General features: G+C 38.7%; 1 protein-coding gene across 4 annotated transcripts in view; it reads left to right on the top strand.

Annotated features, from left to right (window-relative positions):
- EXT2 (exostosin glycosyltransferase 2) overlaps window positions 1-27472 on the top strand; it is an 81084-nt gene that overhangs the window by 14343 nt on the left and 39269 nt on the right. For all 4 annotated transcript variants that reach the window (XM_075094287.1, XM_075094289.1, XM_075094288.1 and 1 more), the window contains exons 7-8: window positions 806-899; window positions 22891-23022. In XM_075094287.1, coding sequence (XP_074950388.1) covers window positions 806-899; window positions 22891-23022 — 226 coding nt within the window. The remainder of the gene's footprint in view (window positions 1-805; window positions 900-22890; window positions 23023-27472) is intronic.

Raw genomic sequence — 27472 nt, 5'->3', positions numbered from 1 at the left:
TCTATATGATAAGTCAAGTGTACTGGGGGGCTACAAGGAATAGAATACAGAATAAGATAGGTGCAGTCTTTGCCCTTGACATATTATGCGCCAAAAATAAGAAAGGAAAACAAATGAGGAGGAGATGAGAGAGCATTTGGTTGTCCTGTAGCCAATTGTACTTTTTCTAAAACAAACTTGCTTTGTTAACTTGTGCTTGAGTTCAGTGAGGACTCGTCTGCATTCAGGCTCTTTTAAGGAAACTATAGGCTAGAAATCACATCAAGTAAATGGTAAATTCTCTGTATTGTATCATGATTCCTAAGTTCAACTGAGACTGAAAGGTATAATTATTTTGTAGCTGAGTACACTGTATTAAGAGATTAGCTTATTTTTCCATGCATGCACTATGGCCAATAATGTGATATAACATACAAAAATTACTAGTTTATATACATAGCAATGTATATGCTATTACTGTTTGGTCACTCCAAAAATTCTTGGTTGACAGCAAGTCAGTTGCAATCCAGAGATGGGAATTCAGGATTTCTGGGTCTCTGTCCCTTCCATATTTACTAGATTGTCAGTACAGAGCAGTCCACAGACTTCTGTGGCATGATCTGTGAGCAGCCTGGCTGGTGTTGTGAAAGAACTGCTACAGAATAATTAACTACACTGAGAGAAGACTGCTTCTTTCTGTTAATACCTTCTGAATGTGTCTTATTAGAATAGGACAAGATTCTGGGTTGGAAAAGCTGTTGACATCTTTTAATGTAGAACTTCTTTCTTCTCGTCTTACCATTTTGTTTCTGTTTTTTGCTTATAGAGCCTCTGTTGTCATCCCTGAAGAAAAGATGCCTGAAATGTACAGTATTCTGCAAAGTGTCCCGCAGCGACAGATCGAAGAGATGCAAAGACAGGTAAAATAACGTACTGTGTTTAAATTGTTTTTCTTTACTTATGGTTGGAGTGTAGGTTCATACACCCGTCTTACTACAAAATCTGTTGGAATGTAGAAGCATCCATTGTACTCTCACGTTAATATTTTTATTATTTGACCCTCTTCTTTTTTACGCTAAGCATGTGCATTCACCATTACTTTTCAATGTTGTGTCTTACCCATCACTGGTGCAGGTAAATGTGTTGAACAGAGGCTGTTGATCTGTACTATGGCACCCATCAGGTCAGGAAGCTAAGAGTATTGCATATGATTGCAATTGCAGAACAACACCTCAGTGGGCAAACTTCAGTTACCCAGAGTGGATTTTCTTCAACCTACTATGTTACTGTACATGCTGTTGTGAAATATATTATAGGATCTTTAGCATCCACCGTGATCAATGCCTCCCCGACCTGGGTTGCAGCAGATCTGAAATCTAAAATTGAGGTTTTGACTGTCTGCTTCTTCATATAGAGATCATGTGGTATTTGTCGTGAGTAGAGACTGCCAGTTTCTACCAATGTAGTCAAACTCCAATTTCATTAATTTCACTTTTTCCTGTGTCTCCTCTGCTTTCTTAATGCACCCTGAGATGGAAGCTCTCCCTGAATGCAGGTGTACTGCCTACTCTCATGTATTCACATATTTCTGATTAAATCACAGTGTATATTTGTTTTTTTTTTTCTACATGGTATTTAAATTGTATTAAGAAGTTCAAGAGTCTGTCTTTATCTGAAGAGAAGCTTTGGTTTGTAGATAAATTTTAATTGCTCAAAATGTGAGGGAAGTATTAAGTCCAAAATGGTTGAAATATTTTAACTAAGTTGACAATTCCTCTGAGAGGGAAGTTTTACTTACTTGGTGACTGGAAGAGCTGAGATCACAAGCTGTCCAAACTTGTGAATGAAGCCTGTGTTGGCTGGGTGTGTAGTCAAAAGGAAATGTCTTCTAGTTTACTCCAGTTGATGCTGACTCCTACTTATTAGCTTTGCTGTTACAGACACTATCATCATCAGTTGCTTTAATTCTAGAGCTCACACACAAAGTGCAAGCTCAACAGATGAGGACTGTTAGCTGTGTGAGGATCTTCACAAAGTGTGAAGAGTTTTGTTGTCAGATTATGTGGTAGGATTCAACCACATTGGTCTTTTGGTGGTTGGAATATATAGATTACATTTTTGGGCCACAGAAGAAGTAAGATGTTAACATATATTGTAAACTTGTGTCTAGGATCTTTCATCCATGTCACCTTATTGAGCCTGAGCATATATTGTTATAAGGTAGGGAGATACTGTTACCGTTGTTTTTCATGATGAGGAACTGAGGCATAGAGAAAGTAAGAGCTACCTATGTAGGGAAAAAGTAAACTAGCTGATCTCAGGTTACTTTTAAAGTCACATGGGATTTCTGCAAAAATTGTGAAGACTTGCTTCTGAAATTCCCTTACCCAGCCTTAGTGACAAAGTCATCTTTTGTGTGGTCCTTGTGAAAAGTGACCCAAGGTGTGGTTTATCGGGGTGTAGTCTACAACACTCTTAGCTATTTCTACCTAGTCAGTGCTAAAAGCTGCACAGTGTATATTAATACTGGATATATGTGGGGAGATCAGACTCTCAAATTTAGTGGTAAATATTTTTTCACACCTGAATTCTGTTACCAGTTTCTCTGTACAGAGAATGAAGTGAACCTGCAAATATCACAGCAGCCATCAGGGGTCTCCTTTCTCTTTAGTCCCTTCACACAAATGAACTATTTTGGTTGGGCCCACTGGCAGCACTAAGTTACCACCAGGGATGGCAGGTGAAAAAATAGCTTTGCTATTACAGGTCCTAGAAACATGATTTTGCTTTTTTTTTTTCTTTTCTCTGACGTCAACGTAGACAAGTTAACAGTAGGGAGTTTTGCCTAATAAAGCCTTAAAACTGACCTTAATAGTCTGTTAAAGTGTGCATTGATCTTTCTTGTTGTCCATTTTACAAATATCACAAAATAATCATTCCAGGATAGTGTTGTCCTACAGAGAATGCACTTGCCATTATGGACAGCTTAAACAGTAACTTTAAAGTATGAAATCACAAAACAATGCTAGTTTGAAAAAAACAAAACAAAACAAAAAAAAACAAAAAAAAAACAAAAACAACACAAACCCAAACCAACCAAACTAAAACCAACCGAACAAAAAGCCACCTACACATTCACAATGAAACAAACCAACAAAACCCACCTTAATTCAGATGATCTATACGTTATCTATATTATCTGTAACTCTATAAAATTAAGTTAAAATAGAAGGTATTTAAATACCCAAAATGCAGTTCCAGTCTGTCTGGAGTGAATTTTGTTGGATTATAGATGATTTGCAGTAGTCATTGTCATTGGGTCCAAACCATCACTGAACATATTGGAAAATGATTCTATTGACCGAAGGTGGGAAGTATGTTTTTCTAAAGCTTCTTCTCACATCTTGATGCTTTTTTTGAGGATATAGTTGTGTGTTCTGGTAGTAAGAGTATCAGGATGAAATGACAAGGCTTGTCTTTCTCTTGTCTTCGTGAATTTATTTCTGTCTGCATATTGAGGATACTTAAATGTGTTACCCATACATTTCATGTCCTGTCAGCCTTATTTACAAGGTAAAGTCCCAACGTAAGCATCTGTGAAATTCCCTCGCTGATACACAGTTCTATGATCTAGCTATCTGATATGGTGAAAAAGTACTTAGTGACTGATATTGTGTGGACTACCAGTAACCTGATTGCTTCTCCTCATTGATAAACATGCACTGATATTCCACCTGTGCTACAGATTGTTGTTTCCTTCCTCCTCATCAGTCGCACAGTAGGGAGCTGTGGCACACTTGCTGTCTTTAAATTTAAATGGTTTGGGAAAGTATCTTATGACTTTTTGGCTAGACAAAATGTATACTCTTTTTTTTCAGTGTCTTCACTTCAGTGACAGTGTACAGGAATTAGTGAGTAAAGATTCACAAAGTAAGGCTAAAGTGATGATAGGAGAAGAGAAAATTTGAAGTTGGAATGAACCTTTTGAGGAAGATGGTGCTAAGGATAGTTCAGAAGCAATGTAAATTTGCCATAAGTGCTCTATTTTATTTCCTGGGCAAGGAATTACTGAAATGAAACTCAACTAATACTCATTTAGAGAATGAATCTGCAAATGAACTGGAATGATTTTCACATGTTTTCACATGTGATCTGTAGCAGTTGTTTATTCTGCTTAGCCATGGAAGGGCAACAAAAGCTTCAAAATATTGTGGTTTTGCACGTAACCCAGATTTCTCAAAAATATTTAAACTGCTGCTTTTGCTGCTTCAACTTCAAGGGCTAATAACACTTGATATACGATAGTTTGATCCTTGGTTTTTGTCAAGTGGAAGAGGACTGACTGAAACTGGTCTTGTGGTATGTTTGGTTTTTTGTAGTCCGTTCCAGTTTTCACCGAGGGTTGCTCTTACTGAGGTGGAAACAAAGATCGATCACAGTGATTGTGTTCTTTCTTGTTTTTATATTGTGAAACACTTGGAGTTTGCTATAACAGTTACAAAAAGATTGGTCCACGACTGATGTTAAAATGAAGAAAAAGTGATCTTTGCAGAGAGCTTTTATTAAAATTGGTATGAAAATTGTTTTATAACATCTGACTGTTTCCTTTGCAGTTAGGATGTGTTTAGGTTTTATTTCAAAACCTGGTTTTGTTGCACATAATGTTCCATTAGGGTAGACAATAAATTTTTGATAGACCTGTGAAACATGTTTTGCTAGTACTTGCCAATTAATGTACTTTTTCAGTAAATTAAGAAACCAGCTGACATGTTATGACATGAGTATAGTTGAGACCATCCTCTTTTTAGGCAAAGAGAACAAATCCTTGCTCTAAATTTCTCCTGGTTTTCAGTAGGATGAAGCATGTATGCATCATGCCTATCAGACTTTCTGGGTCCGATTAACCTTTGTGGGATCAGAGCCGTGCTGTCCAACTACTTTTGTTTCAGTGGTTGTCTTGATTATGATATAGTTCTTATCCTTAGTTGGAAAACCTCATAATTAAAACAGATTTTATTGTAAATGTTAGCTTGCCACTTTTCTTTGTTGTTGAGGTACTCTTTTTGCAGTATTTTATTGCAGTTCATTCTCTGGAGATCATGCATCAAGGTTAAAATGTAGATAAACACACACTCTTACATATATTCAATACTTTTCAAGTTGAAGTAGATTGTGTGCTTTTAATGAGTAAAATTCTATGCTTCATTTTTGCTTTGTTTCTCGAAGTACTTCTAGCTATACATCTGCTGAGAAGAGAGGAAGGCTCTTAAAAAGAAGTCGTTACATTTAAAATCTATAAAAACCCATATTTGAAAATATTTTCTTATAGTTTGTATACTGATCATGAGCATCACACAATACTGTCATGAAAAGGGTGAAATACAGGTGCTTTAGCTTTGAGGTTGTCATTTGCTAGGATCTACGGCTGCTATGACCTGACCTGTGACTTCCTATAATACCACCTAATTTTGCTCAGTTGTTTTTTCAGACAGTACATGGTATAAACCAGGAAAGAGGTTTATTGGTTTGAGCACAGCTGGAGTGTGGGAAATCAGAATTAATTTCTACTGGCCTGGATTATATCTGATTGTGCTGAGGTATCTGGAGATTAGCCATATTAACTTACACTTTTATTGTTCGAACTTGCAGAACATTTTGCCCTCAACAATTCCTGGTTCAGTTTCACAGAATCACAGAATGGTAGGGGTTGGAAGGGACCTCTGGAGATCATCTCATCCAACCCCCTGCTTGAGCAGGGACACCTAGAGCAGGGGGCACAGGACTGCATCCAGGTGGGTTTTGAATGTCTCCAGGGAAGGAGACTCCACAACCTACCTGGGCAGCCTGTGCCACTGCTCTGTCACCCTCACAGGAAAGAAGTTTTTCCTCATATTTAAGTGGAACTTTCTGTGTTCCAGTTTGTGTCCATTGCCCCTTGTCCTATCATTGGGCACCACTGAAAAGAGTCCAGTCCCATCATTGTGATACCCACCCTTCAGATATTTATAAGCATTGATAAGATCCCCCTTCAGTCTTCTCTTCTCCTGGCTAAACAAACCCAGGCCTCTCAGCATTTTCTTATAAGAGAGACACTCGAGTCCCCTGATTATCTTGGTAGCTTTCCGCTGGACTCTCTCCAGTAGTTCCCTGCCTTTCTTGAACTGGGGAGCTCAGAACTGGATGCAGTACTCCAGATGTGGCCTTACTACGGCAGAGTAGAGGGGGAAGATAACCCCCCTTGACCTTCTGGCCGTGCTCCTTTTAATGCACCCCAGGATACCGTTGGCCTTCTTGACCACAAGGGCACATTCCTGGCTCATGATCAGTTTGTTGTCCACCAGCACTCCCTTCTCAGCAAAGCCGCTTTGCAACAGGTCAGTCCTCAACCTGTACCGGTACATGGGGTTGTTCCTCCCCAGGTGCAGGACCTTGCCCTTGTTTTTGTTGAATTTCATCAGGTTCCCCTCAGCCCAGCTCTCCAGCCTGTCCAGGTCTCACTGGATGGCAGCACAGCCTTCTGGCGTATCAGCCACTCCTCCCTGCTTGGTATCGTCAGCAAACTCGCTGAGGTTACACTCTATGCCTTCGTCCAGGTTATTGATGAGTGTGTTGAACAGGACTGGACCCAGCACAGACCCCTGGGGAACACTGATAGTTACAGGCTTCCAACCAGACTGCCATTGATCACGACCCTCTGAGTTCTGTTGTTGAGCCAGTTCTCTGTCCACCTCACTGTCCTCTCATCTGACCCATGCTTCCTAAGCTTACCTATGAGAATGTTCTGGGAGACAGCATCAAAAGCCTTGCTGAAGTCAAGGTATACAACATCCACTGCTCTTCTTTCATCTACACAGGCAGCCATGCCATCACAGAATGCTATCAGGTTGGTCAAGCATGATTTCCCCATGGTGAATCCATGTTGACTGTTTCTGATAAGCTCCTTGTTCTCTACAGGCCTGGAGATGACCTCCAGGATGAAACTGCCCCATCACCTTTCCAGGGATGGAGGTGAGGCTGACTGGCCTATAGTTCCCCAGGTCCTCCTTCTTGCCCTTTTTCAAGATTGGAGTGACATTTGCTTTCCTCCAGCCTTTGGGCACCTCTCCTGTCCTCCTCGACCTTTCAAAGATGATGGAGAGTGGCTCAGCAAGAACATCTGCCAGCTTCCTCAGCACTCATGGGTGCATCCCATCGGGGCCCACGGATTGTAAGGATCCAGTTTGCATTGGTGATCTCTGACCCAATCCTTCTCAACCGATGGTAAGTCTGTCTTTCTTCAGATTTTTTGTCTCTCATCTGGGGGCTGAGATGCCTGATGGCCAGCCTTAGCAGTGAAGACTGAAGCAAAGAAGGTATTCAGTAACTCCGCCTTCTCTGCATCCTGCATCACCAGGGCACCCACCTCGTTCAGCAGCATTCCTGTCTTTCCTCACAATGGGATAGTTTCTGTGCTTATAGCCTACTCTACACTGTTGTGAAAAATTGTTACATGTTTTCAATTCTGTGGGTACAGCCTATGTCCACAAGAACTGGAGACTACCATATGATAGCTATTATAAACTCCAACATATTGACCATCAAAAAGAGCCTCTGCTAGTTAGGCTGCTAAAATTAATAGCAGTCTGGATGAAACTTATGCATCTCTGGGACTGCTGTCTTGTCTGTTTTCTACAGTAATGTTGTCATTCTCATTTTCTTTGAAGCTGTCTCGAACCATCCCCCTCTCACAAATAGTTCCATATGGAGTCAGAAATGCTGGCAGAAGTGCCCAGAGGCAAGTTGATAAGCAGCTCAGCTGCACAGCTACTGATCCAGCAGACTTGATGCTGCATCCTTATGCTTTCATTTTCTCTGTGCCACAAACCAGCACCCAGGTAATAGCAAAGTACCAGAAGTAGAGAAAGAAATAAAGTAATAAAAGAAAGAGCATGGGAAGCTGGAAAGGTCCCTGACTGCTACAGGCACTACAGTGAAGAGAATTAACCCCTTCTCAGCCAAAACCAGCACAACGTAATACATGTATATGATAGAGAGTGAAGTTTGAAATTTTGTCTTGCTCCTGAAGAAGAGTGAAATAGGTAAAGGAAAAAAGGCAAAATAAAATTTTGCTGGTATCTGCTTATCCCATGCCTTGTATAGTTTCCCCCTCAACAGAGTTTTTCTAGTGTTTTGATTTGCAAGCCTGTTAATCTCTAGAAACATATTTCACCATTGTAGTTGATACATAAATGTCTTTAACTTGTATAAAAGTTTTCTTCAACTTTTATCTGAGTCTCTCTGCCCTTTTTCCCTTCTTTTTGTGAGATGAGTCTGTCTATCTGAATATACAGATATTTTGCAAATGTTTTCCTCACTAAATGTCAACATACTTGGAATCCTTTTAACACAGATCGGCTCATTAAGGCATAGGATCAGAATATGAAAATACTATGCAATGGGAATAGAAGAGTTATTCCTCTGTTTAGTTAGGCATTCTTTCTCACTGAACGCATATTAGGTAAGGAGTTTATTTTCAAAAGAAGACTTTGTGTGCCTGTTCTTTTTTGACTTTATAACACTCCTCACCTTCCAAAAATAAAACTTTTGAATTAATATCTAGTCTGGAAGACTGGGTGACTTTGTGTGCTCTAATGGTACAAGAATGAAGAGCTAGTGTTCTTGAGTGCAGGAATTCTTTTTGTCCTGGTTTCCTAGGGAAATAAGGGTATGATCACGTACAAGGTGCATGCTGATTTCTCTTCTGATTTCTGTTACTGCCAGATTTCAACCAAACTTACAGAGAGGTGGAGATGTTGAAGATGATAAATTCCATAAAATTAGGTAGCTGTGTAGAAGGTAAGTACCCCAGAACAGCATGGCTTTTAAAGTGAAAATTAGCAGCTCAAGCTAGCAGTAATAGGAAAACACCTTGCAGTTACCCCTTATGAATGATTCTGCTTTGGGAAAGGTTTTATTTGGAACTGGCACATCTTAGGCCAAAGAAATTCAGTTACAGCGTGACCAAATGATAAAGTGACAAATGAAATTCAGTATACAAAGAAAGGGGTATATATGCAATTTAAAACAGTCTTCTCATAGGCAGTGATAGCCTCTCAGCCACATGCAGTCACTTGGAAAAGAGTTCTTAGAGCTGTAATAGGTAGTTATGTGAAGATATAAATTCTGTGATCAGCTAGGGTCAAAAAAGTAATACAAAGAATTTTTAGAAAAGAGATAGAGAACAAAATGGAAAATACTGTGCCACTGTGTATGTCTGCTGTATGTCTGCACCCTGAATAAAGTTATGGTTCTTATATCTTTAAAAGGATGTAATAGAACGAGGGTGATTAAAAGTTTCCTGGGAAGAGTGGTTATCTAGCCTAAGACTCTTTGTCTTGAAAATGAATGGTTGGGGATGAGGAACAAGAGTATAATACAAAATCTTAAAATAAGAAGGTGATAAAAGTGAATGGATATGACTGTACATTGTTTGGTACAATTTCATTTGACCTTTCCTAGGACTTGTGTTACTGGGAATCTGGTCTAAAAAAATATGATCTTTTCCCAGGACTAATACGTAGTCTGTGGGACTCCCTGCTTCAGCATTTTGTGTGAGTGAAGGGGTTTTATTGGCATAAAGGTTGAATGAAGAAATCCAGAGAAGGAAAATCTGTCAGAGATGAATGCAGAGATATACTCTCTGGCTTAGATGTTCTTGAGTTGCAGACTTCTGGAAGCTGGAGAGTACTTTGGGGAAGTGGTGGCTTATGCTTGCTGTGTCTGTGTGGGGAGTTCCTAAGGCACCTGCTGCAGACCATTGTCAGAGACAGAATACAGGAGCAGAAGGCATTTGGTCAGACCTGGTGCCTGTTTTGCAGGAGACCGTGGTATTATAATGCCTTGTGAAATAACCTTGTCAGATCATCAGTGGATTTTTAAAATGCGTCTTAACTTCACTGGCTGCCAAACACTTCAGTGAGAGAATATTGACTGTGATGTATAGTTTCCTCCTTTTGTATGAATGGATAACTCACTTTCCTGAAGCCCCACAAGATATTCTTTCAAATAGTGGCCACACAGCATTCTTTATTTTTATTAAAGTTTTAGATAATCACATCCTCTTGTCTTTTCAGCCCATGTGGACAATTAAAAGGTAAAAAGGGAAGTAAATTAATTTTAAAAAACGTGGATAGAATTTGCAGTGCTTATTCCCACAGTCAGAATACCTGGACAAGCAGTTGTGATTTTTCTAGTGCACATCCCATGTGCCTCAGCCCTGACCTGAAGAAAAGTTCAGACTCTGGGTCAAACAGAGCTGAAGACACATGCATAAATCAATGACTTGTTTTAGTGCCACATTAAAACAACACGAGTGGCTGGCTTTTCTGACCCCTCCTTTCATTTAATATGCTTCTTTGGCTCTTCTTTAAAGAGGCTCTGTAGAGTAATTTCAAGTCTTATCAGCTTGCTGACAGCTATATGAGCCTTTCTGCTGGCTCCAGGCAATCATTGCCGGTGTGTGAAACATCCAGTTCTTACAGTGAAATGGTCCTTGATAGAGTTAAAGCAAATGGGTGGTGGAGTGTTCCTGTGGGTGGTGCAGCTCACATAAGAGATGGGATTTAGTTCTTGTTAGCCAATTAAACAGAACTTCATTTCAATATCTGCACACGGGAAGCTCTTTGAGCATAGTTAGATTTTTACAAGTCCTAATGAGAGTGTTCAACTTCCAGCTGCAGTTCTTTCCCTGACAGGGGACAGCTTCTGTCTCAGGGTTCTTTAGACTCATCATTATCAAATTTAAAGGAACTTTCATCTGTCTGCCATTTGTAGCATTTTAAGGAGTGTGACTGGAGAGGCTAACCCTGCTTTAATCCTCCCAGAGTGCTTCAGTGGAGCTCTGGGTCCCCCATAAATGTCAGGCCTGGACAATTTGCCATCTTATCAGATGCAGTGAAGTTAGTTCCAGTCCTCTCACCCTTCCCCCAGAGGAAAGATTTGTTGCTGCAAACAGCAAAGGAAAGAGAAAACTTTTTCCTGACTTACTGCCAGGATCGCCAAGGGAGTTGTAGAATCCTTGGCATTTATATATGAGACTTTCATTGCTCCCCCTTCCCCTCTTCATTTGTTGCGGAGGGTATCCTTATCCTAGATTCTTTTTCCCCCCTGTTGTCTGTCTTGCCCTGTTGCTTTCCAGAATGAAGAAAACTCTTTTCATGGCTGTTGTATTACAAAGTGGTCTTCATAGCATCTCTGAGAAAGAGCTCAGAAATTTGAGAGTGATCAGCACCTCAGTGAATAATTTTTCTATGATGCAGTCGTGCTGCTGCTGTAGCTAGGTTTGCAGTCTCTAAACAACAAAAGGTTAAACTTCAGCTGTAAGAAGGACTATTAAATAGTATTTTAAGTAAGAGGGAATATTAAAGAGTATATTAAATAGTAGTAAATATACCTTGGTCTTGTATCCATTTTACTGATGAGTGGATAGAGGCATAAATAACTTGTACAAGGTCAGATCCATAATATTAGTAATGGAATTTAGAAGTCCTGGATCCTGTCTTAATGACTAAATCAAATGTATCCTACAACACAGTAGGAAGGTTTGGCTTTTAAGTTACAAAGGTTTTACATGTTCTATAGAAACAATCTGCTGCCAGATGGCTTTTCCTTTAATCTTTGTCTGTAAATTGTGCAGATATATCTAACAGATTCTTAGATGCCTGTATATAGGAAAATGTTTTTTTTTTGTTACAAATGGAAAAATGGGCTTTGCTAGGGATATACTGTAATGTCCTTTGGCTTGCAAATGTTGTGACTTGTATCTGGGGGATGCCTCCTTCCTTTTCCCTCTGCTCCTCTTTTTTTTTTTGAGTGTTTTAGCTGACTATTTTGAATGCTCTTTAGAAATGAAAATGGCACATGGCACTACTTGTCTCTGAACACATATTCTGTCCTGGTGGCTTAAATCTGTACAGATGCTCTGGAGAGGAGGATTATAAAGGGTATGCATATTCCAGGATACCAATAGTGAAGTAGAGAATCACAGATAGAAGTTGTTAGATTATGGTTAAGTTTAAGAAATAGAGTTTCCTGCAACCGGTCTCAGCTGGTATGGAAGCCAGGGGGTCCACAGAATACTCATCTTGGTTTCCCCACACAGCGCAGTCTACCATAAAATGCTTCCCAATGCTGTAGCAAACAAAAGCAAAAAATATCAATGGTGCCTGTTGAGGCATTGGGAAAAACTTTCCTGATCCTGAATCTGGTGATTATGTTAAGTCTGAGCATGAATGCAACACCCATTAACCAGCTGTCTGAAATGCTTCAGCAAGCTTAGCAACACCAAGCCCAGGCTCTGTACTCTCCCTCTCACCACTGTTTTTGTTTCTGATCTGTTGCTACCTGTGTTTAGTAGCCAGTGCTTCAGGGAATCTCCTGAGACATGAGTTCCCTCTATTGCAGAGGCCATGTAAGTGGAGAAGGAAAACAACTCCTTCCTCACGTTTTTAATTGTTCAGGTGAAGCAAAAGATTAATACAGAATAAATATGCAAATGCTGGTCAGTGGTGTACTTTCCATCTTTTTTGGGGTAGCAAGGACTTCTGTAATAAGCTTTAATGTTTATCTTTGAGATTACTTTTTTTACAAAATCTGGCTTCATGCAGTAAATATTCCTCTTTAGCATGCTATTTCAGGTGTTTGCAAAGAAGAAATAAATAACTCTTGTTGATGTCTATCAGTTATTTTGTCCATGTAAAATTATTTTCAATCCTGTTCTGTTGCAGTGTGACCACCACATAGACAACCAGCAATTATTAATCACCTTATCTATTTCATCAGACAGCCATAGAGCATGCAGAGTTTGAGTCATGAAGGATGAGGTTGAACTAAGATCAGTTATTTTTAAGGTGTGGAGGAAAAAAGCAGCACCATGTCCTAAACTGAATTTTTCCTGCAGATGTGGAAAAAACCCCTATGACTGCCAGTTCTTCAGTTTTTATCCTTATAGAAGTCAGTAAGATATGTCTGTATTCAAGCAATGGCGGCAGTAATGTCTGTGGTTAAAGTTGTCCAGTGTTGAGAACGGTGTGTACGGGGTTATGTGTATGTTTGTGCTTATATAACATGGAACTATATAGCTTACAGGAAACTGAGCAAAACATGCCTTCATCAAAAGGGCAAGTTCTTCCTGGTATAGAGCTTAAACTCTGAAATTGAGGTATGTGCAGATTTTTGACCGCTATAATACGGTGGTAACCCTACCTAGATTTTTTTTTCCTTGCTTCAAAAAGCTGTTCTTTCATGTGTGTGATTGGCACTGGGCTTGCTTTGTGTTTAGCTTCTCTAATCAAGGGAATTTAAGCTTCCATTCTCCCAGCATTAGTACAGCAGTCATGGGAAATCTCAAACAAGACAGATCTTGTTGCAGCAGTTGACACAAATAAAAGCAGTTGTGCTCTTATTTATTTATTTTTGATGCTGGATGCTGATTAAAAGTTTCCAAGCATCCTTTAGCCATGTTATAAAGCCAACCAGCAGAGAGCAGGGCAGTTGCTGAGGAGGGGAGATGCTGGTGGGCATAGGACAAGATCACAGTGGGAAGCATCAGTGTATGTAACTCAGAAAGCTGGGAAAGGTGTAAACAGATCCCCAGTTTATCTGTAGAGTGGGCTCTCCAAACACTGTTTTATTGGCCAGTGGCTCCTGCTTTACTAACCTCTAACCTCTGCAATACTCAGAGGTGCTGCCCACCAGCCAGCCTTGTCTTTGAACCCCTCTTGGCTCCTGCCACCTCAAAGGCTTGCAGTCAGATTCCTGTGTTTTGCTTGGGACCTCATCTCTCAGCAGGATGCCTGCAGCAGGGAAAACTGATCTACCCTGAGAACACAGACATATTTGAGGCAATACCCCTGAGACTAGAAACCTATTGCTTTCAGTTTCAGGAGCTGTCCATCATTTGTCAAGAAATGTGGCTAAAATGTCCCCCCACCCCCCAACTTGTGGTCATATAGTAGCTGAATATTCCCTGCAATTACATACACATATTTGTTTTCTATTATTTTCTGGACTGCTGTTGAATCAATGATAGCATAAGTCTAGCTTACTGTAGGTCTGGTTTCATGTGGTTCATGGGGAGTGTGCAAAGGACAAACTTATCATAAAAAGGATAACACAGATCCAAGTAATTTTGACTACACTTCAGGTTAGGTGTGCCTGCCCCTTCACAGTAACAGCCTGGTGAAATTGGAGTAATTAGGGAGCCCTACGAACTCCTGAAAACTGGAGGGAGAGAGAATGGGCGATTTTTTGTGTCTACATCTTTATCAATGATGATTATGTAGATATTACTATCAGGAAGCCAGAGTAGGATCTGTATTACTCTTACAGCTGTGTTATTTCTGTGGTGTCAACACATGTAATTTGCCTGTAAATAGAAAGACAGAACTGAAAGCTCTTTGGGAGCAAAGGGAATTCAGTAAATGGTAGCTATTTTTACATTACATGTTTTTAAAGCTCTAAGTGGTTTATGAAGCTTTGCCTTTTGGTGTTTCTTTTTTTTTTTTTCCTCATCCTGCTCCTTTCTTTGCTGGCTCTGTCTCCATGCTTTGCGACAGTATTCCCAGCCACAGCTGAGAATGGGGTGGTTCCTTGCTCTTAGTGGTGATATGTTTGTTGGCTTCATAACTGAAATTTATTTTGACAGTGGATTTGTAGGGTGCCAGGGCAGTAAGTCAGGTTTTCTGGCTGGTGCAACATTGCCTTCTAAAACAGAGTTGTGAAGTTGACATACTCATTAACAAAAGAAGCAAGTTTGAGGTGCAGAAATATATGGAGGGAGGGGAGAATGCCAGTGCTAAGTGGTATTTTTATCTATTTGTCTTGTGTTCTTGTTATCATTAATATTTAGTTACTATCACTAGGACGAGAAATAGCAGAAATCTATATTTTAGGGGTCAAGGTAATGCAGGGTTTCAAACCATATAAAATATTACCATTTCATGAGAGAGAATTGAGAACTAGTTAAAAATAGCTTCTTCTGTGTCATATATTTGAGCCAGATTTTAAGCAGAACAAATCTCAGAAGGTGAAAACCGTAAGAAAATCCAAGCAAATGAAAGCAAAAGACCACCCCAAAACAAACAACCCCCAAACCCCAACAAATTATCTGAAAGTATGGAAGCAAGACTCAATGTTAACTTTAATAGGTATGTTGCAAAGAACCATTCTCATATATGCATAGTACGTGGTGTTATATGTATGGATTACTATAATTGGTGTGTATAATTGTGTGTGTATAATTGGTGGTTCACAGCACCAAAGAGCAGAATCTGAGGAAGACTGCAGTGCAAGAAGCTTAAGATTAATATCTGAGCTTGCACTAACATTTTCCTTTACCCTTAACTCTTATGAGTCAGCGTTTGTCAAGTTGTTTACAGCAATAAAACTGAGAGCCAGTAGAATTGAGTTACTCCCAAGTGGCTGGGTGTCTGACAAGTAAGACTAGCATTTTGAACTCTGACCTCTGTCCCCTTATGAATCAGCAGCTTCAGAAAGAAAAAGAAAAAAAAAGAAATTTGGATAGTGGAAAGACTTAGCTTCCGCTCTCCATTGTATCTGAAGTACGTAAATGTGCTTGTTTCGTGGCTGAAATTACTACAGTGGTGAATATCGAGCCAGGTGATTAAATCCACCTACTACTTTACTTTTGAAGATATATTTTTTGAGACTGAATTACGATAAAAACGAGCATGACAAAATGTCTGTCTAGAATCTTTCTTAAAAGGACTATAAAGATACGTATTGTTTTGCTTGCTCATGCTGCAGAAGTGTCTTGTAATTAAGGAATATTCCTTTAGGCCACTCATAGAAGTTGTATAAGTCAAATAGATGAATATTTTCAGGGCTTTACTTGGGAATCATGAATAGCTCAGAAACAAGAATTGAAAGGTGGAATGAGCGTTCAGAAGAAATATTAAAAGAATGTTGCTGTGTTCCATTAGAAGTAAACCTTAGCTAAACTGGAAACAACTGTACATGCCCTACATTGTTCTACTGTTCATTCCTCTTTTTCCCTTCTGGAGGAACTTCTGGTTTGAGCTTTGGGGAAACCCAAAGTTGAATTATGGGTTAGTCTTTATCTGAAGTGATCAGACACCCCCAAAAGTGCAATTCCTTGCTACCCCCATTTTTTAGCCTTAAAAGTGGCATGGTGATGTTATGAGCTCTCTACATTACTGCTTTTCCTGGATATTTGCCCTTGTTGACAAATAGACACAACACAACCAGCTTAGATCAAATTTCAAAGGTGCTTTTAATCTGATCTTCTATGAAACATGAAAATAATTCCTAAAGCTTTTCAATTTTAGGCAAGTTAGCATGATTTTACCAGTATTGCATTGATTTAATGGGTTAACTCTTAAAATTCTTGCATAGTAGGCTTTGTATGAGGACAAGAATCTAACTTCTACTTTCAGATTGCAGTTTCTAAAGAGGTTGCTTCCTGTTTTGGTCAATTGTACTGGCACCCCAAAAGTGAGCCAACTTTTCAGAGCATGCCTCTTACATACTTCCATAGCCTGAAACACATTAATTATTTTTGAAAAATGTTACCTATGTCCTTGTTTGTTCTCATTTCAAATCTTTGTGCCTCTCCATGGAAAATGAGAGGACCCTCAGATAATTTTTGAAGATGGGGCTTTAAGGGAAAGAAATATCATGGCCCACAGCTGGTCACTTACTCTGCCTTCTCAAGCTCCCTTAATAAGAGGAGAATGGATTGTTCAGGGGGTATTTTAAGGTACCAGAGCTCTAAATTTCTTTCAGAATAACCCTGGATTTTTTCCCCACTGATCACAGAGAGAAGATTGAGCCAGCCACCTTCAGGTGTGTTGATTGTGTGATATTGCTAAGGATCCAAACCAAATAAAACTGTAAAAAAGATCGTCCAGAAAGAGGGAGCAGATTACAATTTATAGGCAGAAAAAATGTGGGAATTTGGGTTATAGGATCTTCAGTCTGAACCCAAAATTTGTATTGGGGAAACTTTTTATAAAATGCTTGCTCTTTCACAAGAGGAACTTATGCTCTCTCTTCAGTCCCATTTTTACCTTGGGGTGGATTGGGAGGGAGTAGGGGACTTGAGAGCTCAAGCTTGCTATCCTCATATGCATCCTTAGTATGGGGCAAATATATAATGATTCAGTTTATCTTGAGCCTCAGTAGCCTATCTAATCCTACTGCACAGTGGAAGGAGGTTATGGGGGATTGCCTAGGACCAATGATAGTAGCTTGCTCGATGGGCAATAACTTGTTAGGTCTTAGTAACTTAAAAAAAACATTTGATTATATTACGGTATTCCATACAACTTAAGAGCCTGAAGGTCTTACTGGATGAACTTCCATGCCCAGAGCTGTAGGTATGTCTTGTGGTATCTTTTCTATCTCTGCTGAAGGTACACGTTGTAGCAAAGGGTTCCCACAGTCAGTTAGTTCACTACCATTGGTTATCTAAATATTAGTTTTATTAGTTTAAGGTTTCTTTTTTACAAATAATAAGAGAGGCTAAAGTTGTTTGGGTTTTTTTTCTCTTGTTCTATCCACCGCAAAATTTGAAAGGTCTAGAATGGTTAAGTCTCACAACATCTCTGTGAGGTGAATTTTACTCACTGCTGAGAGGCTGAAGTAGAAGCAAGAAATCCAATGAAAGTCAAGCATTTATCTGTAAATAAGTAACAGAACCAGGATTATAAGTAAGATCACCAAGCTTCCAGGCCAGTGCTGCTGCAGCAGCTAGGTCACGTTCTTTGCTTCGGCCAGACTTCCCTCACCCAGCTGGTTAAGAAGTAAAAACCAGGAGCGCCAAGAGCCATTGAGAGAGGAGAGCATTTAAGTAGAATCACCCCAGCCAGCATGAAAATTGTTATATTTCAAGGCCTCATAAACCTTTTCAAGGCATTTTGGAAACACTGAACTCCTGCAGTGGGGCAAAATCTAACAGCATCATAGCGCCTGACCTAAAAGCTGAGAGTAGTGGATGGTTATGGGCAGTTAGCTTTTACTACTCTTTTGCAAATCTTGTTTTTTTCCCCTTTTGCTAACTTTACCAACTCCCACCAAATCATGGGCTGTGAAAATATGGGAGGCTAGAAAGTTCCTTTCATGGACTGTTTTCCCCTTGATCTAAATGTTACAGAAGGTATTCTTTTCCTTGCCTCATGCCCAGTGTTTTTCTTTTCACAAACTAATCAAAAGGTTTACGTTGATCTGTCTTGCACTCTACACCGGAGCACCATTAGAGGCATTAACACTAAAACTTATAAACATTATATGAATGGACTTTGTAACCTGATGCTATACTGGCTTGTAAAGAGCTTATGAAGAGATGCTAGGACCCCAAGTGTGTTTATTTCTAAGGAAAATAACACCTTACCTAAATAAATGTTACTTTCTGTGAGTAGGCTGCCCTGTTGCTGTGTGCTGCTGCCTGTCATCTCCTATGAAAATAATGTCAAATACTTCCATCCCAAGCTCTTGCTTGTACCAGGATGTGCTGAATGTTGTCAGTTTAGTTTCTTCGTAGTCCACCTGAACAAAAACCTGGAAATGAACACAAGTAGAATTGAACTTCTGGTTTGGATGCTTGCTCACTTGGTTGAAGGAATGCAAAATTTCCTGTACCATCTACAGTTACAAGGAAGAAAACTATGCAAAGTTTCTAAACAACTTCTGTCTTACATATATTGCTAGTGTTCCTCAAAGCGTGCATATGTATTTGTAGAGATAAATTAATATCTCTACGTTGTATTAAGCTATTTTAGCCTTTACAGAAAGTGGTGGGTTTTCATGGCCGGTCTAATGAGGATGCAGTTGAAACTAGAATGTGGACTGGCATGCCTGTGTTTGTGACGTTGGTCTCAGGGCTCATCTCTTGGAGTGAGAGGAGAGTTTTGTCTCCAATTCCTTCAGTCTGGCTTTCATGGTGAGGCTGTCTTGGCTTTGTAAAATTTTCTGCAGAAATTGAATTCAGGTGAATTAATTTCATGGGGAATCTGTTGTATTATAAAAGATTCTAGTCTCTTATAATAACTGAGCAACCCAATAATATCATGTATTGCTAAGTCAAGTCATTCAGTACTCTACATTTGATTCTTCCACGTGTTGGTAAAACTGTTATAGAAAGTAATGCTTTTCTGTCTTTCATCTTGGATCTACCCTAGATTTTCCATGTATTTAGAAATTTAGAAGGGGAAAAGAAGCTGTGCTTCTTAAATACCTATTTGCAGTTCTTGGGAAGCCATATGCCCAGAACAAGATCCCATAGTTAGCATATGTCCATCTGTGTCATTTTGGCAGTTGTACAAAGTACGCATTTGACTTCTGTTTACAATGTAGATTGCCTGTGACCTAAGCAATGTTTAGGTGTATACAAAGTTAGCATCCTCTACAGGTCTGTGGTCCATGTAGTGCATTTCCTTAGAGAATTCTGTAACCTCATCAAGCAGACTACTAGAGTACTAGAAGTTCATTTTAGTTCAAGTTGAAAGGAATAGTAGTTTGACCATATCATAGTTGTAGACTGTGTATAATTAATGCTATGTGGAAGACAAGATCTGTAATTATGGATCATTTATTTCAAGACCCTGAAAGGCTTTCAGGTAGCTCTAATTAGTATGTTACAATTGCAATACCTTGCAAACATTACCCACTGTATTAAAGCTGCTCTTGAGTATATAACCATTAGTCTTCTGAATTCATAGATCTGGAAAATAGAAATGGACAGCTCAGCTTCTGCTATGTAAAAATACTAAGAAAGTTGGTGTAGAAGTCAGGAACAGATCTCTCTCTCTTCTTTATTTTTTAATCTTTTTTCTTGTTGTTTTCTCTCTCCTGTATCCCAAACATGTTCATGGGATTTTTATCCATCTAGGTGTTTGTTACATTCCAAAGTAAGCTTTTCAACCACAAGTAGAGCAGAAAATGCATTTCAAACGGAATTGACATACATCTTCCCGATAGAAAACCTTCCCAAAATGTGTAATAACTTAGCATGCTGAGCAGCAGACACTAGCAAGCCATGTTAATCAGTTCTGCATTATAAAAGCAAACAAGGTGGGGAGGAAGTAATGAGACCCTGAAACATCTGTTGGGAGACTTTGAATGCCCCTAGATGGTTTTGAGTTCTGCCTTAAAGAAACACAGCTCCAAAAAAATCCAACCAACTGTGAAAACATTTTGTAGCTTTTTATAAAAATTAATTACATAAATATTAGTCTATAAGAAGTAAATTCCCTCTGCCCCCTTCTCCAGTTTTGCTTCTGGTATAAAGGTGTAATCTTGCCTGACATTGCAAACATTCTTTCAGCAAAGGGAAGCTAGATCAGATCCATCCTAGTTTTGCCAAAGGAGGAAAAAGAACTTTGATTGTTATGAAGCTAGATAATAATAGGTATTACAGTAATAATAAAAAGTCTTAGAGTTAGAACAGAATAGGAATGCTGTCATTTAATAACAATGAAATACACAGTTCTGTGTATTTCACAGTCAATAGCTACTTAATTGCTTTATAAAGTTGTATGTTAAAAGGTTACATAAAATAATCTCTCCTTCCTACTAATTGCTGCTTATAGCAGTGGTTTTAAACTGTTATCTGATGTAAAAATGAAATTTTAAATCTGTGTTCTTACTCTTGTTTATTCAGGATATTTTAATAGAGAGGTTCACTGTTCTGGTCAACTTTAACTCTTAATCTACTTCTGGTTTTCTTTTTAAATCAGTTGCTGCCGAGTTCTGGATAATAAATTTGTGTTAAGAAATGGGGCATAGGGAAAGGAATATTGAAGTCTGCTTAGTGTGTGGTGTTTGCTTTATTTAGTGTCTTTTTGGTATTTTAGGAAGGCAGACATTATTTATTCTTATCTGTTTCTATAATTCTTCTGCTTTTACAGTTGGACCTAATATTTATTTTGTTCTATATTCTTGGTAATCGGCCTGTTATCCAGCTGTTAAGTCCTACCAGGGAGATAAATAAGGAGAGGGAAGTGATTCCATTCTAGAATAAAATTGCTTTGCACTCTCTCTGGACGACAAGCTCCAGAGAAGTGTAGTTTTAGGACATACTCTTCAGTCTCCTTAATAAAATTTTGAAATATTCAGAAGTAGTAAGGCTTATGGTTGTTAAATGTTTTCTCACAATAAAAGCAGTGCTCCAGCGAGCACTTGCCTCTATCCTGGTTTGCTTTTTTAATTGTAACACGGATTTTTAATCTTAAGTATTTAACAGAACTATTCTGAAGAACCTGTTTTACAGACTACCCACAGTGCAGAGCTTTAGGGCCAGTGTTTCGGCAACAGGCCTTTAGTTCTGACTCCTGTAGCTTACACTCAGAGTGAAGTACAGGGTAGCGTATGCATGCATATGTGCAAGTTTCGTTGTGCATTTGCATTTTCCCTACTTGTAATCTTTCCTGTACCCTGTTGTTTAGCCTAGGAATGCTCCAGCATGAAGTGTACATGTAGGAATTACTTTTTGTCTTCTATTAAAAAGTCATGACTTGCAGAGTGAGACATGCTGGCAACTTGTAAACAGCAGCTAAAAGAGAGTTATTTTTGGTTCATCTTAAAGTCTGTAGCTCCAAAACCTTGGTATACCTTCAGTAACTTAATATTCTAAATAATATTATTTCATATTCTCATAGCATGTGATTAAAACCAGCCTGTCTGTAGAGCCTTTTTGTGGTTTAAGGAATCCATAGCAAGAGTAAAATAGCACTTGCCCTAATTTGTATGTTGTCTTCAGTTGTGTTCCAGCTCTGAAAGCTTCTTCAGCTTCCAATTATAAAAAAAAATATATTTTGTTTTAATTGTTCTATAACCTGTATCCAAACGCATACTCTTATAGTTGATACTGAACCATAGAAAGACTGCAAATTCAGTTACTTTCTGGACACTTCAAGGTGCTGGAGTTTCCTGAAGAAAAATTATGTTGGAAAAAATTCACGTCTCTTGGGCCAAACACTTGAACTTACATTTATTGGCAAAGCATGTTTCCTTCTGAGCTGGATGGAGTCCTACAGGATCATTTGACGGTTCTAGGCATTTAAAAAGTACGTTTATGTCTCTAACAGAGAATCAGATAAGTCAACTTTTTCATTTCCAAAACCCTGCTTTCTTTCAGCATTTCTGTCTTACATAGCAACTGGAACAAGATTACAATGTTATACAGGTTCTTAGCTTGAAAGTGACTCATCTGTGAAATTCAGTGCATCTCTGTATAAGAAAATCGCATGCTTCATTTCAGCAGTTTTACACAGCCAGTGTTGTAAATTAGCCTAGATTAACGACTGTAAAAAATTGGCATAAGCATGTACTTTTATGTAAAAATCTTAATATTTACTTGTGTAAAGAATACTTGGTTTTGGAAGACTTTTGGGAAGGTATTAGTTTGCTAGGCTTCATGAATACTGAAATTCCCTAGCTGATCAACTGTCTCTAATATTGATGTTCAAAGGTGACTTTTTAAGTTCCACCTTTTAGGCTGTGTGCTTTTTATTTGGCTGCACTGTGAATTCCTCTGTCTTGGAGAAACAGAGTATAACAGCAATTTCTTCTGTTCTGTGGTCAGACTGCTTTTGACATTTTTCAAGAGGAAAACGTATGACAAAAGCGTAAAAGTAACCAATTCCTTAAAGTATTCTCATTCTATTTAATCACTTGCAAAGTATGCTGCTGCTTCTTTTTATTGGCTGTAAATCCTGTTTTTTTGGGGGTGGGGTTGAATTTGAAGCCTTCAGGCTCTATGGAAATATCCTAGTTACAATAAACATGCCTCCTAATTTAATTTCCACCTGACTTGTGGACTGCATGAAGCAATGGCAAGCCAAGATTAAGGACTGGATTTGTGCAGTGTGAAAGTGATCTTTATTCTCTTCACAGGCAAGGTGGTTCTGGGAAGCATATTTTCAATCGATGAAAGCAATTGCTCTTGCAACTCTTCAGATTATCAATGATAGAATTTACCCATATGCTGCCATTTCTTATGAAGAATGGAATGATCCCCCAGCTGTGGTAAGTAAATCAGTTTGATTCACTGAAAACAAATTGTGTGCTTGTGTTTTTCTCATATAAAAGATATGCACTATGAAACTTGGTAATAATTCTATGTATGTGTGTTTGTGTGTGTACGTGTTGTGTTGGTAACTTACACAGATGAAGCTAATATATTTTATGACAACTGGCAAAATTCATTCAAAATTCAAAATTCAAAAAGCAGTTCATTTTATGTCCTGACAGTGAAACACAAACTTTTAAATTTTCCTGTTGCACACACTAAATTGCTTGCTTATTTGTATATTTATTTATTTTTCATGCATGCATACACACACACACTCTTTACTTCTGTTGAATTTGTTGTGGGTTTAGTGCTTTTAAAAATGAGCAATGTCAGTGAAAATACTGAAGATATTAAGCAAGCTGCAAGGCTCTTTCATGTAATTCGAATGAAATAGCTGATCATTCCTATGCCTGCAATTTCTTAATGTTATTTCTACATAATTTCTCTTATACATAAACAGTTGATCAAAGCTTTGCTGTGTTTTTTTGTTTTTTTGTTTTTTAAAAAAAGTTTCACCACTTGAACCCACCTCTGTTAAGAAGGAACACTGGAGTATTAACTAACCACCTGCGCCAAGCAGCTGGTTCTGGTATTTTACTATATAAAAGCCTGCGGATGATTTTCACTCATAATCAGTTAATTTTCTCTGTGTCAAAATATAAAAAATAGTTTTGTTTTACTAATAAAACCAAACTTGTTAACTGTCTCACTTTATGATGGTTTAGGGAGTTTCTCTGAAAGCTGGGTAGGTGTGCTCAGGAGTAGAGTGTGTTTTACTTTCAGACCGATAGGGTGTGACCACTTGCTGACAAAGAGCAAGAAGCTCATTGCTGGGTTTCAGTAGATGATTTTCCATTGCCTAGCCAAAGGCATTAGTAATCTACTGTTGTCATTGCCTAGAGAGCAAACGTGGCACTTGTCAATATTTAAGGAAGAAATTAAGCTGCATAAGAAGTACGTGCATACTTTGCAAGAAGGGGTTCAAAGCATCTTAATGCCTTCAGATTATGCTAGCAAAACAAGCGCCCTGAAAAATCTAGTAAAATGAAGAAAATGGCTTTAGGATTACTCAGTCTTTAAAGGTGCACAAAACCATCTTCTCTTGGGTTCGCTCCTATACTGGAAACCCACCCATTTCTGGGGAAGCTAATCTTACTCTGAGCAACAAACAGGCTTTTTTTTTTTTTTTTTAATACTTGGAAAAAAATATTTCTATTAGTCATTCAACCTAGAGGTTCTTAAGCAGAAGGCTTATGACCAGAGACATGGCAACATACAGAACTCTGAAACTGTGGAGGAACACATAACAGCAATAGCATGCTAGAGCAGTACAAGGGGTAGGCAGGAATATTGTATCAATGTGCAATTGGAGAGAAAAGTTAGAAGGCTGGCTGCAATTAGGCAGGCCTGAATTTGTCCATGACGTTGGAGTTAACACCTTGTATCGTGCCTCTCCTGTACCATGAATGGTCAGTTTCTTGGTGGTTTTATGTCTCAGTTGAAACAATTTGATGTTTATTCTAGTCTATGAAAATTGCTTAATACGCGTATGAATTCATTTCTTGCTTCAATATGAAACAAATATCATTAAACATTCCTTTATGGGCTGTGTAAGCTCCATATTAGCCAGCAACACAGACTGCTTGTTACCCTTTCTCAGAGGGTCAGTTAAAGAAAATAGAATTCAGATCAGGAATTGTTCAAGAGCAGTTAAATTTGTACAACAGCAGTACAGAATCCTGTGATATCTTTAACTGGGGATTTTGATAGCTATTCTGAGCATATGTGAAAATTTCCTTCTGGAGGCTCTCTTTTCTCTTTTTTTTTTTTTTCCAAAGCCAGCTAATACTGTTAGGTTTTAACCCTTGTTCTTTGATTTTAAGCAAATAACTGGAGCCTTCTCCAATTTTTCTCTGAGGTTATTACTTTTTTTCCCTGTGAACGTATTTTATCTCTTTGAGGCGAGAGCATATTACAGTTGTGGTCTATAGGGGACCATATTTCTCAGGACTCAGCTAATTCCTAACTTCAGGCAGTTTAGAAGGTGATGATATATACAGTATCTGCTAGTAAATTTAATAAGTCAATAAATTTAATAATGGTTATTTTAATGTTTGTTTGTTTTTTTTAAATAATTGCGCTAGTGGTAATTCCACAGTTGGTGTCTGCTTCTCGGGAATAATGGTCCACTTGAGCCTGAGTGTGTTTCTCATCTAAGCTCAAGCATAATGTCCACTTATATCACTGTTACAGTTTCTAGTTAGCCTCTATGAAACATCATAGAAAGCAGGTACATATGTACATTTGAGGTAGCAGAAGATGGCAAGTGTCTCCTCTAACTCTGATAAGAAGACAAAATAAGTAAAGATGACTTGTGTGTGTTCCTCATTTACAAGAAAATTTCCATATTCTTCTCTAAATAACTCAAGATTGAAACATTTAAAGCAAATAATTTCAGGTTGGCCCCAGGGCCAGGTTATAGGTAACTTAAAACGAAGCACCTGCGAGATAACATTAATACCACAGTGAAATGTGCGAGTAACTGGATGTCATAAATTCTTATGTTACTGGCCAGAGCTGTACCTCCAGAGCTTGCCATATGTATTCTGCCTTTGAACTCGACTGGCTCAGCATCCGGTTCCTCTAGCTCTGCTTGTTGTTCCTTGTGGTCATGTGGTCAGTCAGGATTAAATGCAGTGCTCTTCTGTACACTCTTGTTCCTGTTACGCGGTTTAGATAGGAATGCGGATTTGCAGGAGGAGTGTGTAGAAGCTGTAGGCAGGTTTACAGAGGGTGCAGAGGTGCAATCACCATTTTAAGGGAACGGGCTTACTGTATTTAGCCAGTGATTTCTTTAATCAGCACAAGGCTGTTAATAGAGCTTGGATCCCTGTGATCTGAATAGTGAGGTTTTGAAAATGAGAGCATGGATTTGTCTATGGTATGTTTATATAGGAAAGGGCAGCTTTAATGGGTTTATGAGCTTATTTGCTATGACAAATACACCTTTCTGACAGAAGGAAGAGCTTGCAGTCTGTGCAAATCATCATGCAGAGGAGAATCCTTAGCCCTGGTTGCTTACCTGCCTGTCTCCTTGGTTTAAGCTTTCTTTTTCTTTGTGTGCTTATAGGGGTGAACTTTGCTTAGTACATCACTAGGATCCTGAGAAGTAACAGAAAAATAGAGCTCTAGTAAAATGTCCCGATTGTTAAGTGTTTTGCTGCTTGGCTGTTACAACTGTTTCAGGTGTAAAATAGAGCAGTAAAAACTTTGTTTCTACTTTGACAATTAGGGTAGTTCATAATTTTCCATTTTGCTCTGCATTTTGTTGAGCTATTGCAGCCTCTCATGGGTTTGCTTCCAGTTTTAAGATTCATCATCCAATTTGTCTATTTCCTAAGATTTTGTATAGTACTCCCTTTTATTATTTTGATTTAGTACAGTAGAATTGAATCTATATTGAGTTAGCAAACATTTTACATCTAAGTATGCTAGATAAAAGATATTTTTAACAACCTCAAATATCTGATTAAGTTTGTAACCACGACACCTGTGAAGAGAAAGCTGCATCTTTCACAAAAGGCTGCCTCAAGTTTGATGGCACTTGCAAAGTAGGACTGTTAGAGACTTAATGCTATTTTCTGAAGATTTTCTCTTCACTTTATTTTGAACTCTGATACTTCGAATTAGGACATATCTGCAAATATAATAATGATTATTCTCTTTTTAGCAATATCACATAGATTTTTTTGTATCTGAGGGGATGGCTATTATCCTGGATAAGCAGCATGAAAGTGATATTCATGCATTTAAAATCAGTGAGGTGTGCTCATGGCTAGATCTACATACAGATAAGCTTTATTTCTCTTCCTCAGCTATGCCTCAAGTCTCAACACAAAGAAACACCTTGTGTTGAGTCTGTAGTTTCCCAAACATTTTAAACCACTATAAGCAGATACTCATGCCAAAAGCAGTCCTGCGCTCTTCTACAGTTAGATGACAATTTCTCTATGTGCTACCTTCTTTTTGAATTTTCTAATTCACCTGTGGTGAATTAACTGAAATAATTTTCCTCATGTAAAACTTACCCAGCAAAAAAGAAAAAGAAAAAAGGAGAGGTGGGGAGCAAGGGAGGGACCGGGTGGCCAGAAGGCTGCTTTTTTTTTGGCATTAGTTTGGCTTATATTGACTCAAAATATTCATGAGGCTGTTGCCTGAGTATCTTCACCACAGTGTGGATGCAGCAGTAGTGCAGGAGGGTGTTTTTCCAGCAGGAGGGAGTATAAGGTACACAGAAGATAAATGCATATGCAGTTGTTTCCAGACTGTCGTGGTTTAGCCGGCAGCTCAGCCCCACACAGTCGCTCGCTCACTCCCCACCGGTAGATGGGGGAGAGAATCAGA

Source organism: Phalacrocorax aristotelis, chromosome 5, assembly GCF_949628215.1.
Source record: "Phalacrocorax aristotelis chromosome 5, bGulAri2.1, whole genome shotgun sequence".
NCBI classification, from domain to species: Eukaryota; Metazoa; Chordata; class Aves; order Suliformes; family Phalacrocoracidae; genus Phalacrocorax; species Phalacrocorax aristotelis.
Note: the sequence above shows the minus strand (reverse complement) of the source record. Positions and strands in the feature narration are given on the sequence as shown.